A 20,712-nucleotide genomic window follows, 5' to 3' on the forward strand; every position below is an offset into this window, starting at 1 on the left:
AGGCAGACAAAAACGACAACCATTTCAAAGAGGTATTATGTTTAAAAAATAGCAGTACAAAAACTCTTCCAGTATTTTTCAGGACACTTCGACAATACTTACAGCATTCAAAAATAACATTTCATGATTGACCACTTTTATGAATATGCCAACAATTGCTTATCACATAAACCTCTGAAGTGTTTTCCACTCAAACTGTCCACTGCAAACGTGTCTTCTTGTTCAGGTTGGTGCAGTTTCAGAGTTCATATGTCGAGCAGCAGATTTAGCTTGAAAACATGCAGGCTTTTAAAAGGCTGGTAAGGTATTTCAATATTCAACAAGTTGCTTTGGTTTGAGATTTAAATCTTCCAGAGGAGTGTCAGTGATTTGGGCTGAATGTACCATTTCTCTCTTTTTTAAAATATGATGTTAACAGCCACTGTGTTTTGTCAGTATTAAAAATAGGGGGGAAAACCCATTACAATTTCATTCACTTCCATGGGGCTGGAGAGGCATCAGGGTGACAGTGATCAAAGCTTTGTACAGTGATTAAATCTACTCTACTATGTTACACTGTCTGTGAGTGTGAGGTGACCAGCACCTCCAGGCTCTGCTCTAGTAGCTGAACATCTGCTGAGCAGAGCCACTTTGCTGCTGCGGGGTGGGCGGCTGGCTCTGGATGGAGCGGCCTGGCTCCGGGCCCTGACTCTCCCCCTGAGCACCCTCCACCACGGGGGTGACCTGGCCGCCTTCACCTGCTGGTACAGGCCTCCAGGCCAGAGTCGGAGCCTCCAGCTGGTGGCCCATAGGGTTGACCAGGGTGGTGACGTTGATGAAGTGGGCGACTGACTGGGGCGCCGTTCCTCCGGGACCCACCGTCTCTGGGACGAGTTCGGCTGGCCGGTTGTGGAGCATGGCGGAGCCACTGACGGTGTCAAAGGTGACTGTGAGGATGGAGTTGTCCAGGGTGAGGGGCCGGTCGTTGCCTGTCAGGTGGCCCACAGCCACGGGCTGCAAGCTGGTGAACTGGGCGGGGGCGTGGCTGGTGATGGGCGTGACGGTGATGTTGGTCAGCCCCACAGAGCTGTTGGGGGAGGAGGCTGATGGAACATTGGGGTCGGCCAGGACCACCACCTGAAACAGCAGGTCATGTATTTGATTTATTTGCCATGTCACTTTCAGTTTGTAAGCATGAGGAGAATACTTATGAAAGACATGAAAATGTCTTTTTTTATGACTTAATATGGGATGTAACCCCTTACTTGATTATTATTATCTAAAATACTTGAATAATTGCATCGCTCATTCCAGATATTACAATAATTACAATTGTTTTGTTAATTTAACAATGATTTATTCCCTTTATCTTTCAGCAGTTTAACTTTATATGTGAATTTCTTGTTTTTCTGCAGGAAAGGTGCTACATAGTGTGTGTCTCTTAAATATGTAAATATAAACATGTATATAAAGTCAGAATTAAATGTGATGATCTGACATTATCTGTCAAAATACACGTTTTATTACATTTCAAACCCATTCAGGTTTTATTTTATTATTACCCTTTTAGAGGGACATTTAATTTTTTACATTTTATTGATGACTGTTGATATTGTTATCAGTTGTCACATCATCTTATAGCTCTTTACTACTGAACAAAACAACAAAAAGAAAAACGAGCTCCCAGTAACACAGAGCCGTAACGGTGGGAGACTCATTTGACAACAAATGCATCATCACTATAATCATCACTGCTTCTGTTTCTATTTATTGTAGGCCATCAGCAGGACGTGACCAGCTGCTGTCTCTGGGCATTTGGCACTGCAGGAAACATAACTTCAGCCCACCCCTTGTGGTCTTTGAAAAAAACAAAGATTAGACATGTTATCATGACAAACAAAAAGCTTTTGTGAAAATCTTCATGTCTACCTGCTGGATACTCTGCACAGCAGAGCTCGTCTCGGTCTCGTCGCCAACAATGACGGTGTTGAATTCTGCCATGGGCTCGTGCCTCGGCTCGGTGAAATCCACGTATTCGTCGGACTCAGAAAGCTCCGGCTCGGCTTGAACTCTCGGTTTCTTTTTGGGGTGTCGTGAAGGTCGGCTGGGCCTCTCCTGAGACAGGCCGTCTTTCTCCAGGGTCAGAGTGGGCTGGGGAGGCGAAACATTCCGTGAGAACATACAGACGGTGACGGACGGGATTTGATTAATTTGGTCTTTCTGCATACAAAAAACATGTAACACCAGGTGCAAAGGGAGTCAGAGTAACGCTATGATAGGAACACTCTGCACTAAGTGTATGGGTCAGAAACAGGAACAGTTCTGTATTTAGTGTGCAATCAAACGCACTAATGTGCACCAAAAGGAAGTGATGAGTATACACTAGTGTCGACATCATTGTACCATCTGATTCACTGATTGGAGTTGTACATCATGCAAACAGTGTGTGTGTATGAAAGAACTGTAATCTGACCTGCACAATACTGATAGAAGAATCATTGATTGTAGATGTTTCCTGAAGGTCATCAAACTCATCCATCCTTACAGACACCATCTGGAGGCACACAGGAGAACCATGTGATTAAAGATCCAATAATAGCAACTAGCCTGGGTGCTACATTGGTTGTTTTAGGGCTGAAATTCTTAGTCGGCTAACACTCGTGTATTTGACGACCAATCGATTAATCGGCAAATCTGTAAAAACCAAGTTGTTCCAAAAAGAATCATGCAAGAGCACTGCTTTAAATCTTTTGTTTATATTATTATATATATTATATATTATATATATTTGTTAATATTTTGTATTTGTATTTTGTAAACAAATCAAAGCATGACTCACCTCTGGGTGCTTGCGTCGCAGATGTCGGTTCATGGAGGCGCGGGTGGACACCTTGGTCCCGCAGAGGTCACACGACTGAGCCTCCACCTTCTCATGAGTGAGATGGACGTGCTTCTGCAGCATGTACTCCGTCAGGTACTTCTTATCACACGTCACACATGTCCAAGTCTTACCCACTGCAGTGAGAGAGGGACACTGGGTTAGTCCAGCATGCTGAGCGCACTGATGGAAACACTTTGCACTTACTGCTAGGAGTTTATCACATTTAGTTTTGAGCTTAAAATGTTACTCTAGACTTTTTTGCTTTGAGCCCAAAAACTGACAAATGGCACATCAATAAAATAAATGACATCGTCAGGTAATTAATTCAATACAAATATAGAGCTTAATACTTTACCTTATAGTTTGACATTTTGGAAAATACGTTTTTGGAGATTGAGACCACTCATGTCTGTGTTGTAAATATGAGGCAACACCCAGGACATTCTTTCACACTGATGGATGCTTTAGTTACAAATCCGCTGTGGCTGACATCCAGATTTTCCAGACACAGCAGGAACAATTTGCATGAAAATGTGAGATTTTTTCCCCTTTAAAACCTGTTGGGGTGCCCGGTAGGGTTGCACAGGGCTGGGAAATTTCCAAAGATGTTCCAGCATCTTTCCATGGGAAGTTAAGCTGGGGAATGTTGTAAATATTCAAAATTTGGGAATTGGGGGTGACTTAAACAAACCGGGTCGTACCCAAACATGAAAATAAACTTTTTGTTTTGTCATAGGCAGACATCCATCATGTGGTATTTGCAAGTTTAAGTTTAATACCATACATCGAACATATTAACCCTATAATATCATCAAAATTGACTCCACTTTATGTAGTCCTCAGGCTCAAATGTGTGGCTTCAGTGTAGGGGGCGTGGCCTCAGTACTCCTGCAGCCAGCAGTGTGCTATGTGCATGTGACTGAGAAATGGTTTGTTTTAGTCTAGATTATGCTCAAATATATTTTGCATGTTCTCCCCGGGTTCTCCGCCTTCCTCCCACAGTCCAAAGACATGAACGTGCACCGGTAAATTGATGACTGAGTGTGAATGGTTGTCTGTCTCTGTTTGTCTCTATGTGCCCTGTGATAGACTGGTGTCCTGTCCAGGGTGTACTCCGCCTCACGTCCGATGTCAGCTGGGATCGGCTCCAGCCCCCCCCGCGACCCCCCCCCCCCCCCCGAGGGACAAGCGGTTGAAGATGGATGGATGGATGGACCAACCTTCTATTCCCAGTTATTTCCATCAATTCCTGTTAATTCACATGGAAAGTTTCCAACTTTGAAAGTTCACGGAAATGTTGCAACCTTGGTGCCCAGTAGCTCACCTGGTAGAGAAGGCCAACCATATACAGAGGCTAAGTCCTCACCGCAGCAGCCTGGGTGGGACTCTAACCCATGGTCCTTTGCTGCATGCCCCCCCCTCCATTTCCTATAAAAAGCCCCAAATTATCTAAAAAAAAACAATCAATAAAAAAAAAATCTGTAGTGTCCTTCAAATATTTATATGAACTGGCTTTAGAAGTACAGGCAGCAGCTGCTCAATTGCTAGTTGGACTAGCAACACTGGTGTTGGGTCAAAGTCTGATCCCGTGTCATAAATGGTTTCTCTCCTGTAAAGGAGCGTAGTGCCCCCTCCGTGGTTAGGGTTAGGGATATGGTTTGGTTCAGGTGTAAGCAGAGGTGGCGTGGGCACATTGTGTGAGCATCGTTCACTCTCACAAGGGTAAATGTTTATGTTCATTAGGTGCAAACGGAATCCCTCAGTTCACTGTTCAAAAACATGAGCAGGTCCAATGAGCGGCAATCTTTTGGTGCGTTCATGCATAACACTGTAATTCTCTACACTTAGCGCGGAACTTTTTACTATTATCTTGTCACTTTCTGCTTCATACTTCCCAACTATCATCTACCCCTTCAACTTTTAGTGTTATACAGTAAATGAGTTAGTTTTCAAGGGATATTCTGGTTATTTGAATTCTGGCAGCATAAATGAGGCTGCAGAATCGGTGCTTGTTTAACCACAAACCTCTCCATTTTTCTGGCTCTGAACAGAGAGGAAACGACAGCCTCCCGTGTTCAGCTTGTGACAGTCGTGTAACGTTGTCAGTGTAACAGACCGAAAAGTGTTTTATCAGGACCTGACATAAAAACACTTGCCTGTGTGGATGAGCTTGTGTGTTTCTAGAGTCGTCCTCTCACTGAACGTCTTTCCACACAGCTCACACATGAAGTCCTTTATACCTGCGAGCAAAGTAAAGCAAAAACAAACAGTGACATGTTGTGCGTGATGTCAAGTTTGCACTGTAAACATCACGTGGAAAAACGTGTAGCAATCACATGTCTCGGTCTATTTAATGTTCTATTTAGATGGAATGTACTGTTTTCTTTAATCATCTTACACATTTTTGTAAATCAGTAGGACATTTTGACTCACCTGTATGTCTCTTGTAGTGTTTCAGCATGTTGACCTTTTGGGCAAACTTGCGGTTGCACTCCTTACACTCGTACTCTTTGATGCCCTTGTGAAGCTTCATGTGGTGCCTCAGGGCGTGCTTGGTCTTCATACCTGCACGAGAAAAGCTTGTTTCAATGTGGCACTGATGTTGTTGTATTCCTACACGGTGAGAAAAGGTGATAATGTGTGTGACGCAGCAGCAAGGACACGACCTTTCCCGCACTCTGCACACAGGAAGTCCCGGATGTCATCGTGAACCCTGAGGTGCTCCTTCAGCATGTCCTTCCTTGCGAATGATTTGCCGCACTTATCGCAGCCGTGGCTCTTCACCCCTGAATGACCAAACGGATACACACACAGACACAAAATTACCAAATGAAAACATGCTCATCTGTGTGGTTTCCTTGGGTCACTGGGGTTAACTTATGTTTCTGTAACATGTTGTTATGCCAAATATATCAAAATGGCCTTTTAATGTCAAAATACCTCCTCCCCCTAAGAATTAAATTTAAATCTAATTACGTTTTCTCTCTGGTATCTGCCCCTTGTAATGCATACAAGAGGCGTACACAATCTTGAGACGCATGAAATCTAAAGCAATACATATTAGTCTGACATCACTGTGTCCTGTGAAACCAAAGCAAGTGACAAAATCATTGTTTTCTATTGGAATGTTCCGACCTGCTGCAACGGCCCTGTTTCTACTTATACCCTTTTCTCACATAAATAAAGCCACGCAACGGACGAGGAACAGCTGATTAGTAAAGGTGAAAGGAGGAGTTATCTGTATGATACCTCCTCAATTCATTACAAAAAAACCCTTAAGAAATGTGTTGTTGAAGCCAAACAGGGCCAGATTAGGTAAAAACGGAGGTGTCTTGGAGGTAGTGTGTGTGTCTGGTGCACTGCGTGTGTGTGTGTGTGTGAGTGGCAGAGCTTTGAGAAGACCTATGTGAAGCGCCGGCATATTTGTTCAACATATGGAGTCAGCTGGTGCACAGGAAATAAAGCTTTTTTTAAGAGCATATTCTACGGCTTGTTAAACACGCATCTTTAAAGGTTTTGTACTAAAACACATAAACAAATATTTGCTGTGTAAAGATCACTAACGCCGTCACTCTCCCTTTGTGTGTTGTCGTCTCTTGTTTATTGTGATGGCAGGCCGTGCGTGCATGTTAGTGCACGTGACTTAGAAAAAACATCGGTATATCACGTTAATCTGGGAGAGCTGCGTGGAGGCAATCCCACTTTCTTCTTTGGTAATTTGAGTAGAACACCTTTAATGGATTCAGCGTGTACAGAGAGTGTTTGTGTGATAGTCGGACGCTCGTTTGCAGTAAAGACACGGCACAACACTGTTTCACTTACAACCAAACAAGAAAATCCAAACAACTTAAAGCCTCTTTCACACATAGTTGTTTGTAAATTACTGCAATAACCTTTTAGACTATGATTTTCAGTTTTCACACATGCACTACGTTCAGAACGTTTCCATCTTGTGCCTTTTCATTCTCACTTTCAATAGATGAGGCAGTCCAGCAGATGGTGGTAATACAACACTTATGGAAGCCAACCACCTTCCAATTTTTCCCCTTTATTTTTGAAAGTGGACAGGAAATGGGGGAGAGAGAGGGGTTGACATGCACTAAAGGGCCGCAAGTCGGAATAAAACTTGGGCCGCTGTGGCGAGGACTTACAGCCTCCGTATATGAGCGCCTGTTCTAACCACTGAGCCACCAGAGTGTGTTTTAATGGCATTATTTCACTATTTATCATGATGAGAGAATCAACACAGGATTTGTCCTCAATCTTTGAACCCAGTGGCTACCTGTCTGACAGCAGATAAGCCTGAACGGCTAATGTTTCAGGCTTTCTGGTGTAGCCGGCTGAAATCCGGGCCAAGACAAGCATTGTTAATAGTTCAATTAGCAACTTGAGATGTATAGTATAGTATAGTAGGGAGAAGAAGTCTCTATTACCGGTTTCTGTGTATGAACGCGGACAAATAACAGAAATCTAATGAAAAGCTAAATCCTCGTCAGACAATATCCAGTGGGTTCTGTGATTGCATGGAAGCAAATGCGTTTCCGACTCGTTTGCTCGCCTGCTCAAACGTGATTGGTCAATGTCCTGTTGCCTGCAGATTGCTGCTTTCACATGCAGAATGTGTTTATAGAGATTAGGGCGTCCTTGTCTAAACATCTACCTCCGGAAACTTTAAATGGTTCCGTATCACTCACACATACACACATACACACACATTATGGGCCAGGTGAGAGAACACTTGATCCCAGGCTGTTGCTCACCAGTGTGGATGATCTTGTGTCTTTCCAGGTTACCAATACTGTTGAAGATGCGGCCACATATTTCACATGGATGGATGTACCTTTCGGACAGAGGAGCAGATTTGAAATGATTACAGTGATTTGCTACTGCAGCTCGTTAATGTGATGTTTCACCTTAAAATGCCCTTTTTCGATTCAAATCAGCCTCATGAGCTCTTAGAGACCCAATCACAACGTTTGTTTATAAAAACTTATGGATAGTAAACCCCTGAGTTCCGTACATATATCAACTGAATATGCTCTGATTTCATTTATCTAAAATGCAAGTGGGATGCTCTCATATTTCATTAATAACAACACTTTTAGGTTGGAGACCCCGATTTACCTGTTGGCTCACAGACTAAAGGAAATGACACCGCCCCAGACTAGCAGTTAGTTCAACTGGTGATGAGATTTTGCTGTTTGTAATGCTAGATTTGGTTAATCAAAGACGCTAGCAAAACAACACAGTAGATAAAATAAGCACAGCAGAAACATCAGAGAGGTGGAACAGCCATGTTTAACGGTATGCCTTTAAAATGGTACAGTTACGGCTCAAAATAAGAACAGAAATCAACAAGTCTGCTGGCGGTTCAGACCCACCACCAGGATGTCGTTGTTAGTGCGACGTCACAGTTAGAGATTACAGATGAAAAATGATTTAAAGAAGCCTTCCTCATATTTTGTAGCAGCTGCAAGATTAAAAAGCATATACATCTTCTCTTCATCTCCATCTCCTCTTTTGTGATCAGTATATATTTAAGAGAATAAAGAAGGCTGTCACATAGACTCTCCTCAGCACACTTTGAAATACTGTCTGTAGCATTTTGTCACATTATCAGTATACAACAGAGCTGAGCTGACAGTCTCCGTCCATATCCACTCAGCCTTGACCAGACAAGGCTAAACAAACACAGACAAACAAGACTGCACCCAAAAACGATAAGTGGGACATGTTTTTGGTGCTTACTTCTGCACTGCGGGGTCAGGCAGCTGCTCTCTGTGGATCACCAGGTGAGCATTGTACGTGGCCTTGAGTGCGAAGCGTCGGTTACAGATGCCGCAGCCGTAGCCTCTCTCCTTGTGCTGCTCCATGATGTGCCTCAGGTACTCTTTGCCCTTTGCAAATGACAGCTGGAGACACAGAAGTAAGCAGCTGAAGATGTCTGTCTCTTTGACGCAGGTTACATGTTGTACGTTTATATTGCTCTATCTGCTCTTGGCTGTATGAATCAGAGGGCCTTGAACAGCCTTGAGCTTGTTCATGAACACTCTGCTTGAGATAACTTAGGGAAGACTTTATCATCTAAAATGTGTCCCTGAATTGTTTGGATATTATCATAAGTAATAACACGTGATTGCCGTCTGAGCAGAGCTTACTTGGCATTTCTTGCAGTTGTACTTGTGGTGCTCGGGATCTTCTTCCTCTTCGTCGTCGCCCGTTTCGTCGCTGTCGCCTGCTGAAATGCCGATCTTCTTGATGAAGCCCTCTCTCTCCTGCTCGTCCATCAAGGCTATATCCTGGAACAAACGCAGCTCTTTGAAACGATTCAGCTCAGTGACAGCTGAGAGCTAAAGCGGGGCTCAAAATCAAACTGACTGATCCAAGGTGCTATTTAATAACCACTAACATCTACCACTGTTGGCGGTTTTAGTCTTATCCCAGAAATACATCACTACCTTCCTCCCTTCCTCACGTTCACCCGTTCCATTGCATTTTCATTGGCTGCCTGAACCCTTTACACTCTGGATGGACCCCAGGAGGGCCCAGGCTTGTAACAAGGTTGTGCAAAAGAGGGTATTGCAGAAGTACTTTTTTAAAGCCATATTTGCTGGCTGAGGGGAAACATGTTGGAAACACAATGATGACTGACGACATACTAGAGATTTGGACTTGGCCTGAGATCACCTGTTGCATCAAAGAGAACTCCCAGAGTCAGAAGCGTAGATACACTGCTGTCATTAAAGGCTGCATGGACTGAATAAAAAGGTGAAAACTATTGGCTTTTATTTAAGAATTCCTTTTTTTTAAACATTTGAATTTGTAGTCAAATATAAAATATACAGTGGCGGAAGGAATACACAGATCCAGTTTATCATTAAAAGTAGCAATGAAACCATGTCGAAAAATTCAAAACTTTACTTAAGTCAACCTACAAAAGTATTAGCATTAAAATACACTTAATGTACCAAAAGTAGAAGTTATCTTTGTGTAGAAAAGATCATTTCAGAATTATATGTATAATATTATCGGATTATAATTACTGATGCATTTATGTGTTCATCACTTTAATGTACCAGCTGGTAAAGATGGAGCTCATTTTAATCACTTGTTATAGTGCTGGGTAGCCTAGGATCCATAACTTTTCATGATTTATTATTATACATCATGGCGTTGGTTATACTTCACTTAGCAGTCAATGTGGGCAGCACACGGACCGTCCATTCAGACCCTCGCGGAAAGTTTCATTTTAGCTTAAAAGTATTAAATAAACATGGTTGAGTCAAAAGCACAATCTTTCTCTCTGAATTTTAGGTAGGAAGTCGCATAAAATGGAAATACTTAAATAAAGTACAAACAAACAGTGCTTGAGTAAATGTACTAAGTAACTCTCCACCACAGGAAATATGCAACATACCTGACATCATGCAACATTCCAGAAAAGGTTTTCTAATAGAGAGAGGGACCGCGATGTGAACGTGAGTGAGCAACGCAATGCATTCTGGGATTAGCAGCTGTGAATCAAAAGAAGGGTGGGAAATAATAAATAAGATATGACATCTGCCGAGTCAAAGTCTGTATGTTATCATTGGTTAGCGTTAGCTCGTGTAAGCATCATTACAAGAGAGGGAGAGCTTTACTGGTATTATTTGCACGACAGTGATGCGGCCATGACCTGAGGTGCTTCTCTGACTCAGAGCTGAAATCTGTCCATTTCTTCAGCAGATATCTTAGTTGCAACTAGACTGAGCGAGGAAGTTCTTTTTTATATGAGTGCTATTTATTCATTTGGGAAAGCCCACAAGCTCTACAAAGCGAACTTGACTCAAGTTGGCTGGCTGACTCAACCAGGACTAGAAATCATCTTTTTCATTTTGTTATAGGAGCTCGGCTGGTGCTTTATGGAGACAGCTAACGTAAGTGTTAACGTGAGCTCTCCTTCAGCTGCCCCACGGTCATCTTAAACTTGACATACAGACTTCTGATAGCTGCATTTTCATTAATGGGACCATCTGCAAGAAACAGTTTGCTAAAAAAACTGATAAACAAGTCGTGGCAGCACCGTTTGTAAGGCTGTTAGCCTGGTGGATTACCACCTTCCTCCGGCATGACAATCGTTCTGGCTGTGCGTTCAAACGTGGTGTCAGTGTGCTGACTGAGCACCGTTAGCCTTTACGACGGAGACGCTTCACTAGGCAGATAATGTTTTATGATTTGTTACTTTTTTCTCTCTGTTGATTGGTGTGGCTTTGTGCTAAGAATGAATGAATGAACAAACAAAGAGTACCTGGACACGTGGTGGAAACTACACAGAATGCAAAGCGTCAATATGTAGTTGCCCCAGATTTCTACTTTGTTTGTACAAATAAGTACAAAAACTGTAGGTGAGCCGCTCTTGCGAAAGTCTCGCAAGTGTAATTCCAGCGCAAAATCATCCCATGGTCTTTTTCGGCACATACATCGAGTAAGCCATCGAGACGGTTCTTTTTGTGTATGAACTATTAACGGAGAAACCCTGGAGACGTGGCTAACACTGATTAGCTCGGGGCAATACGGTGAAGGCATTCAAAGGTCTTTTTTAACCACTAATACTGCTCTAAATAACACCAAACCTCTGCAGCAGCATGAGAAGAGTCCCTACACAGAAAACAAAGCACCAATGGGCTCCTTCCTTTGGGATTGACTTTGGTAATCCACTTGAATGGACTTTACTATGAGAGGAGCTGGTACAGGGGCCAGAAGGTAAATCTTTAAAACACTCTTTTAATAAACTCTGGGGTCACTAACTACTTTGTTGGTGCTTTGTTTTCTGTGTAGGGACTCTTATCATGCTACTGCAGAGGTTTGCTGTTATTTTGAGCAGTATTAGTGGTTAAAAAGCCGTTTTAACGCGTTCACCGTGCTGCCCCGAGCTAATCAGTGTTAGCTATGTCTGACTGTTGATGACACTCTCTTGGATTTCTCCGTTTATAGTTCATGCATAGAAAAAAACTGCCTCAAAGGCTAATTTGATGTATGTAACTGCCGAAAAAGACCATAAGATGATTTTGCGCTGGAATTACACTTTAAGGTTCGGCACTGACCTCGGATAGTTATGGTTAGATGGTTATGGGCATCAAAATCTAATGGTTGCTGTCAGTAAGTATCGATGGTTGGGAAGCGAGTCTCGAGAGTTTTTGTGAGTTTTTGAAAATCTTGGATTACCATCTAGACACAACCCCATTTTAGGATTAAAAAAAAGAAAAAAAGAAGACCCCTCAAATATGTTTCTTTGTGATCCCCACACCTGTGCTTTATGACTTGATGATGACCCTCCTACATCAGCAAGAAAATAAACCACAAGAAATGAGGCTGTTGAATGTGAGCAATAGAGAAATGAGTGTGTGGTGTGTTCGGCATTAGTGAAACTCAACTGTCTCACCTTGAAGTGAACGTGAATGTGATCTCGAAGGACGTCCACGCGGAAGAACTTGCGAGCGCAGATCTCACAGGTGTACTTCTTATCCCCGTGCGTCAACAGATGCTTGTTCATGTTGCTCCTGCAGGAGAACACCTGTACACGCAAACATGTGTCACAGATAAAGTGCTTCTGAGCAGCCAGTGTATTTGATTTCTGACAGGATCCATGTGCAGTTCTCTGACCTGCTGCCATAAGTGCCATTAATCTGTGCTGCTGTGCAGAGTGCTCACCTTGCCACAGATGGGACAGGGGGACGGCTCCTTCCTGTACCTGGTCCCTTCTTCTCCATTGGCCTCCAGCTCCTCTCTCTTCATGTGCTTTGGTCCTGTCCAGACGCATTGTGCTTTTAGTTCAGAGTTTCAAAGGCACAACAGGTGAAATATGGTGACATGCGACTAAAGCTGTAGTTTGATGCAAGTTGGAGCTCTCTGCAGTTGTTGACCCAGTCCCCGTGTTTCTTAAGGACACTGGTGGGAATTCTCCAAGTACCGCCTGTTTATTTAGCGTTAGTGTTACGTCAGTTATTTGCTCAGCGTAGTACGTAGTTACGTAACTAGCGTAAATCCCCGCACCACCAGTTCTGTTCATTCTCCGGTGATGTCGGAAGTCATGACGATGTGAGTTATTTATCTGATGTTTATCTCTTAATATGCACTACCTTGGATAGCTGTATGTGTGTTAACTGGGATAATTGATAATTAAATCAGCGTTAGGTTTATGAGGCTAATGTATACCGTGTGTAACTAGCTAACTGTGTTCATGTGGTAACACTAGCAACTATCTTAGTGGGTTAAAACCTGCATGTGTACTTTATATGCATGTGGAGAGGCATGTACCACTTTCCCTTTTCTTTATTTAATTACCGAAACTTCCACCATTGTACACTACCACTTGTGTTCAATGTAATACAGTCAACTCTCACTGGTGACTCTGTCCTTCCTGACCGAAGCCCTGAAGCGGCGTAAATATTACTCTGCCTGCCCATCTCAATCAAAATCAATCCTAACAGACATGTATCTATCTTGTGAATGATGCACCTGAACGCAAGGTTAATATTCCACACAAAGTGGCGATTCTCTCCTGTGGGGCCCTGTGGGAAAACTAAACGACGCCTTGCTCTCTGCTCCTGTGGGACTCACCCACGCCGTGCCTCCGGTGGTGCTCCTGCATCACGTCTTTGCGGTAAAACATCTTGTTGCAGATTTCACAGGAGTAGAGCTTCTCGCCGTGCTTCTTCTTGTGCTTGGAAAGGTTACTGTTGGTGGAGAAGAAGCGCGAGCAGATATCGCACTGGAAAGTCTTGTCGTCTGGAGAGAAGAAAGATGGAATCCGTTCAATCCGATGTGATGGGAAACATTGTTCCAAAGCTGGGAGACAACGTCATATTAAGCAAACGTATCCTACCTGTCCGACAGTTGTGGAACTTTAAGGCATTTTCCAGGCGAAAGGATTTCTCACAGGTGTTGCATTTATATTTGTAATCCTGGTCAGGCTGTCAGGAGAAGACACACACACCATACACACACACAAACACATGATCTAGCAGGGTGATTAAAAACCTGTGAAATAACAGCTTGGAGTGTTACTCACCAGGTTTTTGCTGTGCTTGTAAGAGATGTGCTGCTTTAGACTCTCCTTGCGGCTGAACAACTTGTCACATTCATCACATTTAAACAGCTTATCACCTGGGAGAACATACAAGAAGGGACTCCTTCATACCATGCATCCGCTCATTTCCAGTGTTACAGTGTTTGAATCGTGTGATGAACTCAACACTGCCTCGAAAGCCAAAATGAGCTCCTCGACTCACTGATCTCCACGTACCATGAGAGCGGACGTGTCTGTTGAGGTTGCTGCTGTTCTGGAAGACCTTGTTGCAGAGGGAGCAGCGGTACACCCTCTTGTGCTCTCTGGTTTTGTGTCTCTTCAGGACCGCCCCGCTGTCTGCAGAGCCCAGCCGGCTGCTGCTCTCTGCTGCCGCCTCTGAGGCCACGGGCTGGGAGCTCTCCACCGAGGGCTTCACATCTGCACACATCAGGAATCCAATGTCAGACACATCTAATGAGAACAATAACGTCACATAATAGCAGATATACTACTCTACTCTTCTCTTATTTAAACATAAACATTTTTGCCATGGAATCTTAAACTGGTTACTGAAGATACTTTATTTCATAGAGGCAATATTTTATAGTTGAACCATAAATTGCAATTTAATGAGAGTAACTGAGCCATGCATCTCACCACAATAACTTTAAACAAACAACATAAATCAAAAAAACATATATATAGCAAACAGCAGTTGTGTGAGGTTGTACTGAGGCACAAAAGTGCTTTTGAGCTAAATGCTAACTATAGTATGATGACGCCAACACGCTGATGTTTAGCGGGTATATGTATATATATCTAACACAAAGACAAACACAACCAACACAAAGTACATATATACACATATATGAAGCAGGGGTCTGGGGGCCTCACTCCAATAATTCAGAGCATCGAACACTTCATTTCCTGCATTTAAGTGAATTTTATGCAGGAGATTATATTCATGTATTCATGTAAAGGAAAACACAAGTCGACAATTTAGAATAGAATAATAGGCACATACATACTGCACCCATTGTTACATCTAGGAATGGCTTTCTGGCACTTCGTCAAAAGGGGACACGGGGACACGTCAAAATAAAGGTCCTCTGCTACTTTCATGTTTTTATTGGGAGGGACAAATGTAAACGCTCTAAATGTTGAGGGGGACGTGTCCCCTGCATCCTCCCGGGATCTGCACCCTTGCATGGCAGTGTGAAAGCCCCTTTAGTCAACTGAGACCAAAACAACCGATAAGTCAACTAATGGACTAAGACGTGGCAGACCTATTACTTATGCAGGTGTTTGGTCATGAGCAACAAAGTCAAATTTGACTAGAATCCCCAAAGTCAGCGGGATTCAACCTGTGGGGACCATGAATGTCTGTACAACATTTTATTCATCCAGTGGAGACAATGTCACCCCTAGGGCCACACAGCGAGCACGGCTCTCCCTGTGTCTGCGTGGGTTTTCTCCAGGTTCTCTGGCTTCCTCCCTCAGTCCAAAGACATGCACGTGTTAACTGATGACTCTAAATTGCTCGTATGTGTGAATGTGTGTGTGAATGGTTGTCTGTCTCTGTTTGTCTCTATGTGCTCTGTGATAGACTGGTGTCCTGTCCTGGATGCACCCCGCCTCACACCCGATGTCAGCTGAGATCGACTTCAGCGCCCCCCGCGACCCCGATAGGGACAAGTGGTTGAAGATGAATGAATGAACTTTCCATACAGCTGCCCCAGCGATCAGATATTTGCAACATTTTCCCAGAATGCCATCCGACAACCTCTGCAGAATGTGCCTGAACTTGTTGCAACTTGTTCAGTCCAGTTATGTCACACGTGTAGGAAGACAGAGTGACAGTGCCGGTGTACAGAGGGGGAAGTGAGAGCTGTACAGCAACCACAGAGGAATAACTGAATGAAGTGCTCACTGTATTACTGTTGATGTCAGCACAGGATAGCGAGTCTCCTAAGAAGCTTTTTCTCTTTCATGGACTGACACAAATCCTGATGTTTATGCATGATGTGTTAGATCCTTATAAATGTTAAAAAGCACATCTCACAGAAGCACTTCTAAACGTCGATGTGTTTTAGCCTGGATTTCTCTGCTCCAGCCTTACTGTCTTTTCTTCCTCACCTTTGTTTCTGCTTGATGCAGCTCCAGGTCTGCGTCCCTTAGCTCTCCTGCCTCGGCCCTGCCCTCTCTTGGGGCCCGGTCGAGCTGCGGGGGGGTCTCCCTCCTCCTCATCAGGGCCAACCAGGCTCTCCTCTTGGGGCATGAGCGGGTCGGCTGGAAGCCCTGCTGCTGTCTTCACCTCATCAAGATGACTCAGCATGTTGCCTGTAATCAACAGAAGGAAGTAGGGGAATCAGACCGCCTAACCATGACACTGCATTTCCTCTGAAATGGACTCACTGTGGAGAGAAACCGCTGACCCAGACATGACCCTTAACGTTCTTCTAAAGGCCCCTACACATGATAGGCGGTAAAAACGCTTGGCGCCCACCGCTTAAATTTGCCTCTCCGTCACTGCGCTCTATATGCGCACGACCTTTTGAAAGCGCAACCAATGAGATAGAAGCTTCGAGTGTGACGTTTCCGTTTCCGGGGCAACCAGAGAGCGACATCAAGCCGGCTAGGGAGATGGAGGAAAAACTTTCTCAAACTATTTAAGGGAAGAAAAAGTAATGCTTGGAGGTTTTTAAGCAGTCACATCGGCTCACCAGGTTTGTGAACAGGCAGTTTACGAGCGTATGGTTGTTACAATATTGACGTTGATTTAGCCGTTTGTGTGCGTTCGCTATGCCAGGCCTTTCGACAATATACCAGATGATGAGCTCAGCAACGTTACATATTATTATATTTTTTTGTACAGAAAATGAGAAATGGTTGAAGAATTTGAGGATACATGCAGGAAAGAGAAGAGAGTACAGGACAAGATCTACTTAGTGTGATTGTTATGAAATGGCTGTAACACAAACATCATAGTCATTTATATTATTCCCCTGCTACTTCTGAGTATTATAGCACAGAGCAGATGCCAACAAAAAAAACAAACATGAAACAGTTTATTAATCACATACAGCCCAACTGCTTACTTAATGTAGGACAGTAGCCGTAGCTTGCAGGCTGCCATAAGCAAAGGCTCTGAAGCTGGACACACTTCCCACTCCCTCCCTCAAAGTTTCAAAGGTGATTCTGTCTGAAAAGTATTCTCCTTCAGCCTGAATCTGGGCTTTTTGAATATTTGAAAAACAGACTGGAGTCAAAGATGCTGGTCATGTACACAGAGACGACCCACACTGTGTCTGCAGGAAAGTGTCATGAACAGCGAGTGAGTGTTTTAATTCTCCGATAATCTACTAATGTAAACACTCCAGTAACAGATATGTTATGTGCATAGGCTTCATGATTATAGACGTTGCTGATGGGGCAGAGACTCGGTGGAAGAGAGTACAGAATGAGAAGAAGAGGGGTGCTGAAGGAGGAGGAGAGGAAAAAAAACATGAGTACGGCCTCGCCGTGAGCACAGCGCAAAAAGCTTAGCACGTGAAGGCCCCTTAAGTGAGGACATTTCTAAGCTGCGCTGACGGATGTGTTGGTGATGGATGCTTTGAATGATCTCACCTGCATTGTTCTCTTCAGCCACTGGAGGCTCGAGGGCTCCACTTATCTCTGTCACCTCTGAGTAAAAGAGGGTAAAACTATAAGACACAACTGTTGCCATGACACTTTGCAACAGCATCAGGATAATTAAAGTATTTCTGATTCTGATGTACCTGTTGGAGGTGCTGGCTGTAGCGGAGGCTTAAGCATGGGTTTCTCCATCTTCTTGGCATAGAAAGCTCCGTACCAGACCCTCAGCTCCGTCCCTGGGAGCACATCCTGGGAAACAAAGAGCAGGTGCCTTAACATTAGAATACACCAGTCTGCTATTAGAGACCAATTGGTTGAATCCCCGTCAGCTTGGAGCAGGTTCAGGACAGACACACGCACCTGGGAGGTGTTGAAGTACACGTCATCGTCCTGCTGGTAAGCCGTCAGATTCTGGTGTTTGTGGTTGACGGCGGGTCGCACCAGCATCATCCAGTTGCAGTCCTCTTCACTGCTGGAGTCAAAACACACCACCATGGCATCCTTCTGGAAGATCTGCCCATTACAGGATTGAGGATTAAATACCAGCCATCCCATCCATTTATAATAGAACACAGAAACTCAAGGAGTCATCGGGCTGCACCTTAAGAGGGAACGCTCCTTCCTTATCCAGGTGTTGGACCCTCTTAGCCTCAAAGGGCCCAAACCGGGTCCTTTTTACCAGACGGCGCAGCACAAACACCCCCTCCTCCCCGTCAGCCACCTGTCTGATCTCCAGGCTGTTTGGTAAAGATGACCTGATCCAGGACAAGAACTACTTAGTGTGATTGTTATGAAATGGCTGTAACACAAACATCATAGTCATTTATATTATTCCCCTGCTACTTCTGAGTATTTTAGCATTTAGAAATACAATGTGGATTTGCCTGAAGATCCACATTTAGCACGTGGGAGTGAACTTCAAGTGGCAGAAAGTCAACCAGCTGCTCTTTACTCACACAAAGTTCTAAAACATTGTTAACATGACACTTGTAATGGCTTTGTATTTGATCCCCATGGCCACGAGGAGGACAGAGGTCAGAGTCAGTTCCCACCTGTGCAGCTAGTCTGAATTCAGATTGAATCTTAAATTAAATGGATGGACGAACTGGTCGGATTGCTGTCAGTGGAGTTCACACACTTTGAGTCACTCACCGGGCCCGGCTCAGGACGAAGGAGTCCTGGACGGTCACCAGAGGTCCCAGCTCGGGACACTCAGAGTCATGGTACTGGCCACAGTCGTCACACCCTGCCACACACACACACAGACACCTGTCACCACAGCCCAGAGTAGTGCTGTCACACTGTCAGTGCTGTATGCTGTATGGATTCATACTCACAGATGAACTCATCCGGCGCTTGCTCAGCCATTATTCCAGACTACAGATAGAAGAAGAAGATGAATTCCTTTTATTTATCCCAAAAGGGAAATTACATTTTTTTTTTAACTGTTACCGGTATTATTCAGCGCACACACACACACACACACACACACACACACAATCCATGCAATTAATGGAGAGATGTCAGAGCAAGGGGGCTGCCTATAGCTCAGCGCCTGAGCAGTTGGGGGTTCAGTGCCTTGCTCAACAGCACCTCGGCAGTGCCCCGGAGATGAACTGGCACCTCTCCAGCCACCAGTCCTCGCTTCATTCATGGTCCACACAGGGACTCGAACTGGCGACCCGCCGGTTCCCAGCCGAGTCACCTATGGTCTGAGCCGATCATAGAATACTATATCTTGTTATTGTTAGGAGGGATCTACAGAGCGTCTCAGAAAAACGAGCACTGATATAAAGGAACTATGGTATACGGGCTATACTTTTAAGAGTTACGTTAGACTGGAAGTGGACTTCCAAGCCTGCGTGTAGACACATTTAACCCGGGACACTTGAGCTGAATCATCACACCTCCTGGATAAACAGAGACAACATTTTCTTGGCATAAGCTGTGCACTTAGAGCGCGCATGTTAACGTGTGCAGTCCGGCCAGGAGATGGGATCCGGGATTTGAGTCGTTCCCAAACTCTTGCCGGGTTTTAACTCCGATCTGAGCGTCTCCTCTCCAGGAGAATGTAACAAAGAACAGTCGGCATGGCGGATGGACCGGAGACGCAAACCACCAAACCGGAGTCGATGCTCTTCAACGCCAGGCAGAGAGCAGTGGAGGCGGCGCAGGGAGACGCGGAGCGCACCGGACGGAGCAGCTGCACCTTTACTACACAACTGCGTCTCCGTTTGGTGTCGAGTCGACGCACATTTATAGAGAAACACGTTACCTTTTCTGCAGAAGACCCTTCATTTAGTGAATCCTGACTCCGGGTTCCAATCCGCTCCAGAAACGGCGCAGGACCGGAAACCAACTGTGCGGAGTGCATCATGGGAAATGTAGGCTCGTCAGAGTTTATATAGAGCAACTCATTGGAGCATTAATTACTGTATTAGAGGTTGTGTTGTAGTTTACTTAACAGAGATATATGGAAAAGTCTCATCAATTAACACAAAAACCTTTATAATATCTAACAATTGACTCAAATAATCCAAAAAAAACTCCTGTTTTGAAACTCTTACTGAAGTATTATCGGTGAAATGTTTATAAAGTAGCAAGAGTAAAAATAGTCATAATGCTGACCGGCTCCTTTTATGGTCATATACTTTAATAGGGTTATTGTCTCTGAATCTGATGCGTGAGCAGCATTTCTGTTGCAGCTGGTCGAATATAAGCCTTCATTCTTACAAAGCCATTTATGTCCCTAATTCATCATAAAAATCAGATTTTCCAGTGAGGTGAAACATTCTCCAGCGGTTTTCATCTAAATATAAATGTCATCTTTTTCTGCATTTAGAAATGAGTTTCCGCATCATGAAACGGGAAAACAACCCAGGTCGCACCACGAGAATTATGAAAAAGTGGAAAATTCTATTTCTAAATTTCTATTGTAAACAGGTTGAACTATACCTACGTCCCATATTATTATATTTCTATTTTTATTAATAAGAAAATATAGCTCTGAGGACTCAATTCCCACCCAACTAAAATGACTTGATAAGAGGGAGATCTGCAGAAAAGGGAATTGTGTTCTGCTCAGTCACTGAACCAGGTGCCTTTATAATTGGCTCCTCTCTCCGGCTGTAGAGCTGTGCTGATTGCAGTCAGCTGCTTCAGTGACTGA

At 44.0% G+C, this 20,712-nt stretch overlaps 1 protein-coding gene across 1 annotated transcript; it reads right to left on the reverse strand.

Annotated features, from left to right (window-relative positions):
- Window positions 1–597: 597 nt before the first annotated feature.
- prdm15 (PR domain containing 15) lies at window positions 598–19,917 on the reverse strand (the record flags this gene model as incomplete). The annotated part of the gene is made up of 24 exons (XM_083926535.1): window positions 598–1,116; window positions 1,909–2,130; window positions 2,453–2,533; window positions 2,819–2,994; window positions 5,017–5,100; window positions 5,294–5,425; window positions 5,527–5,646; window positions 7,621–7,700; window positions 8,609–8,772; window positions 9,019–9,159; window positions 12,282–12,413; window positions 12,551–12,645; window positions 13,460–13,627; window positions 13,725–13,812; window positions 13,911–14,005; window positions 14,145–14,345; window positions 16,044–16,247; window positions 17,535–17,591; window positions 17,687–17,792; window positions 17,904–18,056; window positions 18,145–18,298; window positions 18,696–18,789; window positions 18,881–18,920; window positions 19,819–19,917. 24 exons carry the CDS (start codon window positions 19,915–19,917, stop codon window positions 598–600), a joined length of 3,405 nt encoding a protein of 1,134 aa, XP_083782661.1.
- Window positions 19,918–20,712: the final 795 nt, after the last annotated feature.

This window comes from Echiichthys vipera (genome assembly GCF_963691815.1).
Source record: "Echiichthys vipera genome assembly, chromosome: 14".
Taxonomy (NCBI): Eukaryota; Metazoa; Chordata; class Actinopteri; order Perciformes; family Trachinidae; genus Echiichthys; species Echiichthys vipera.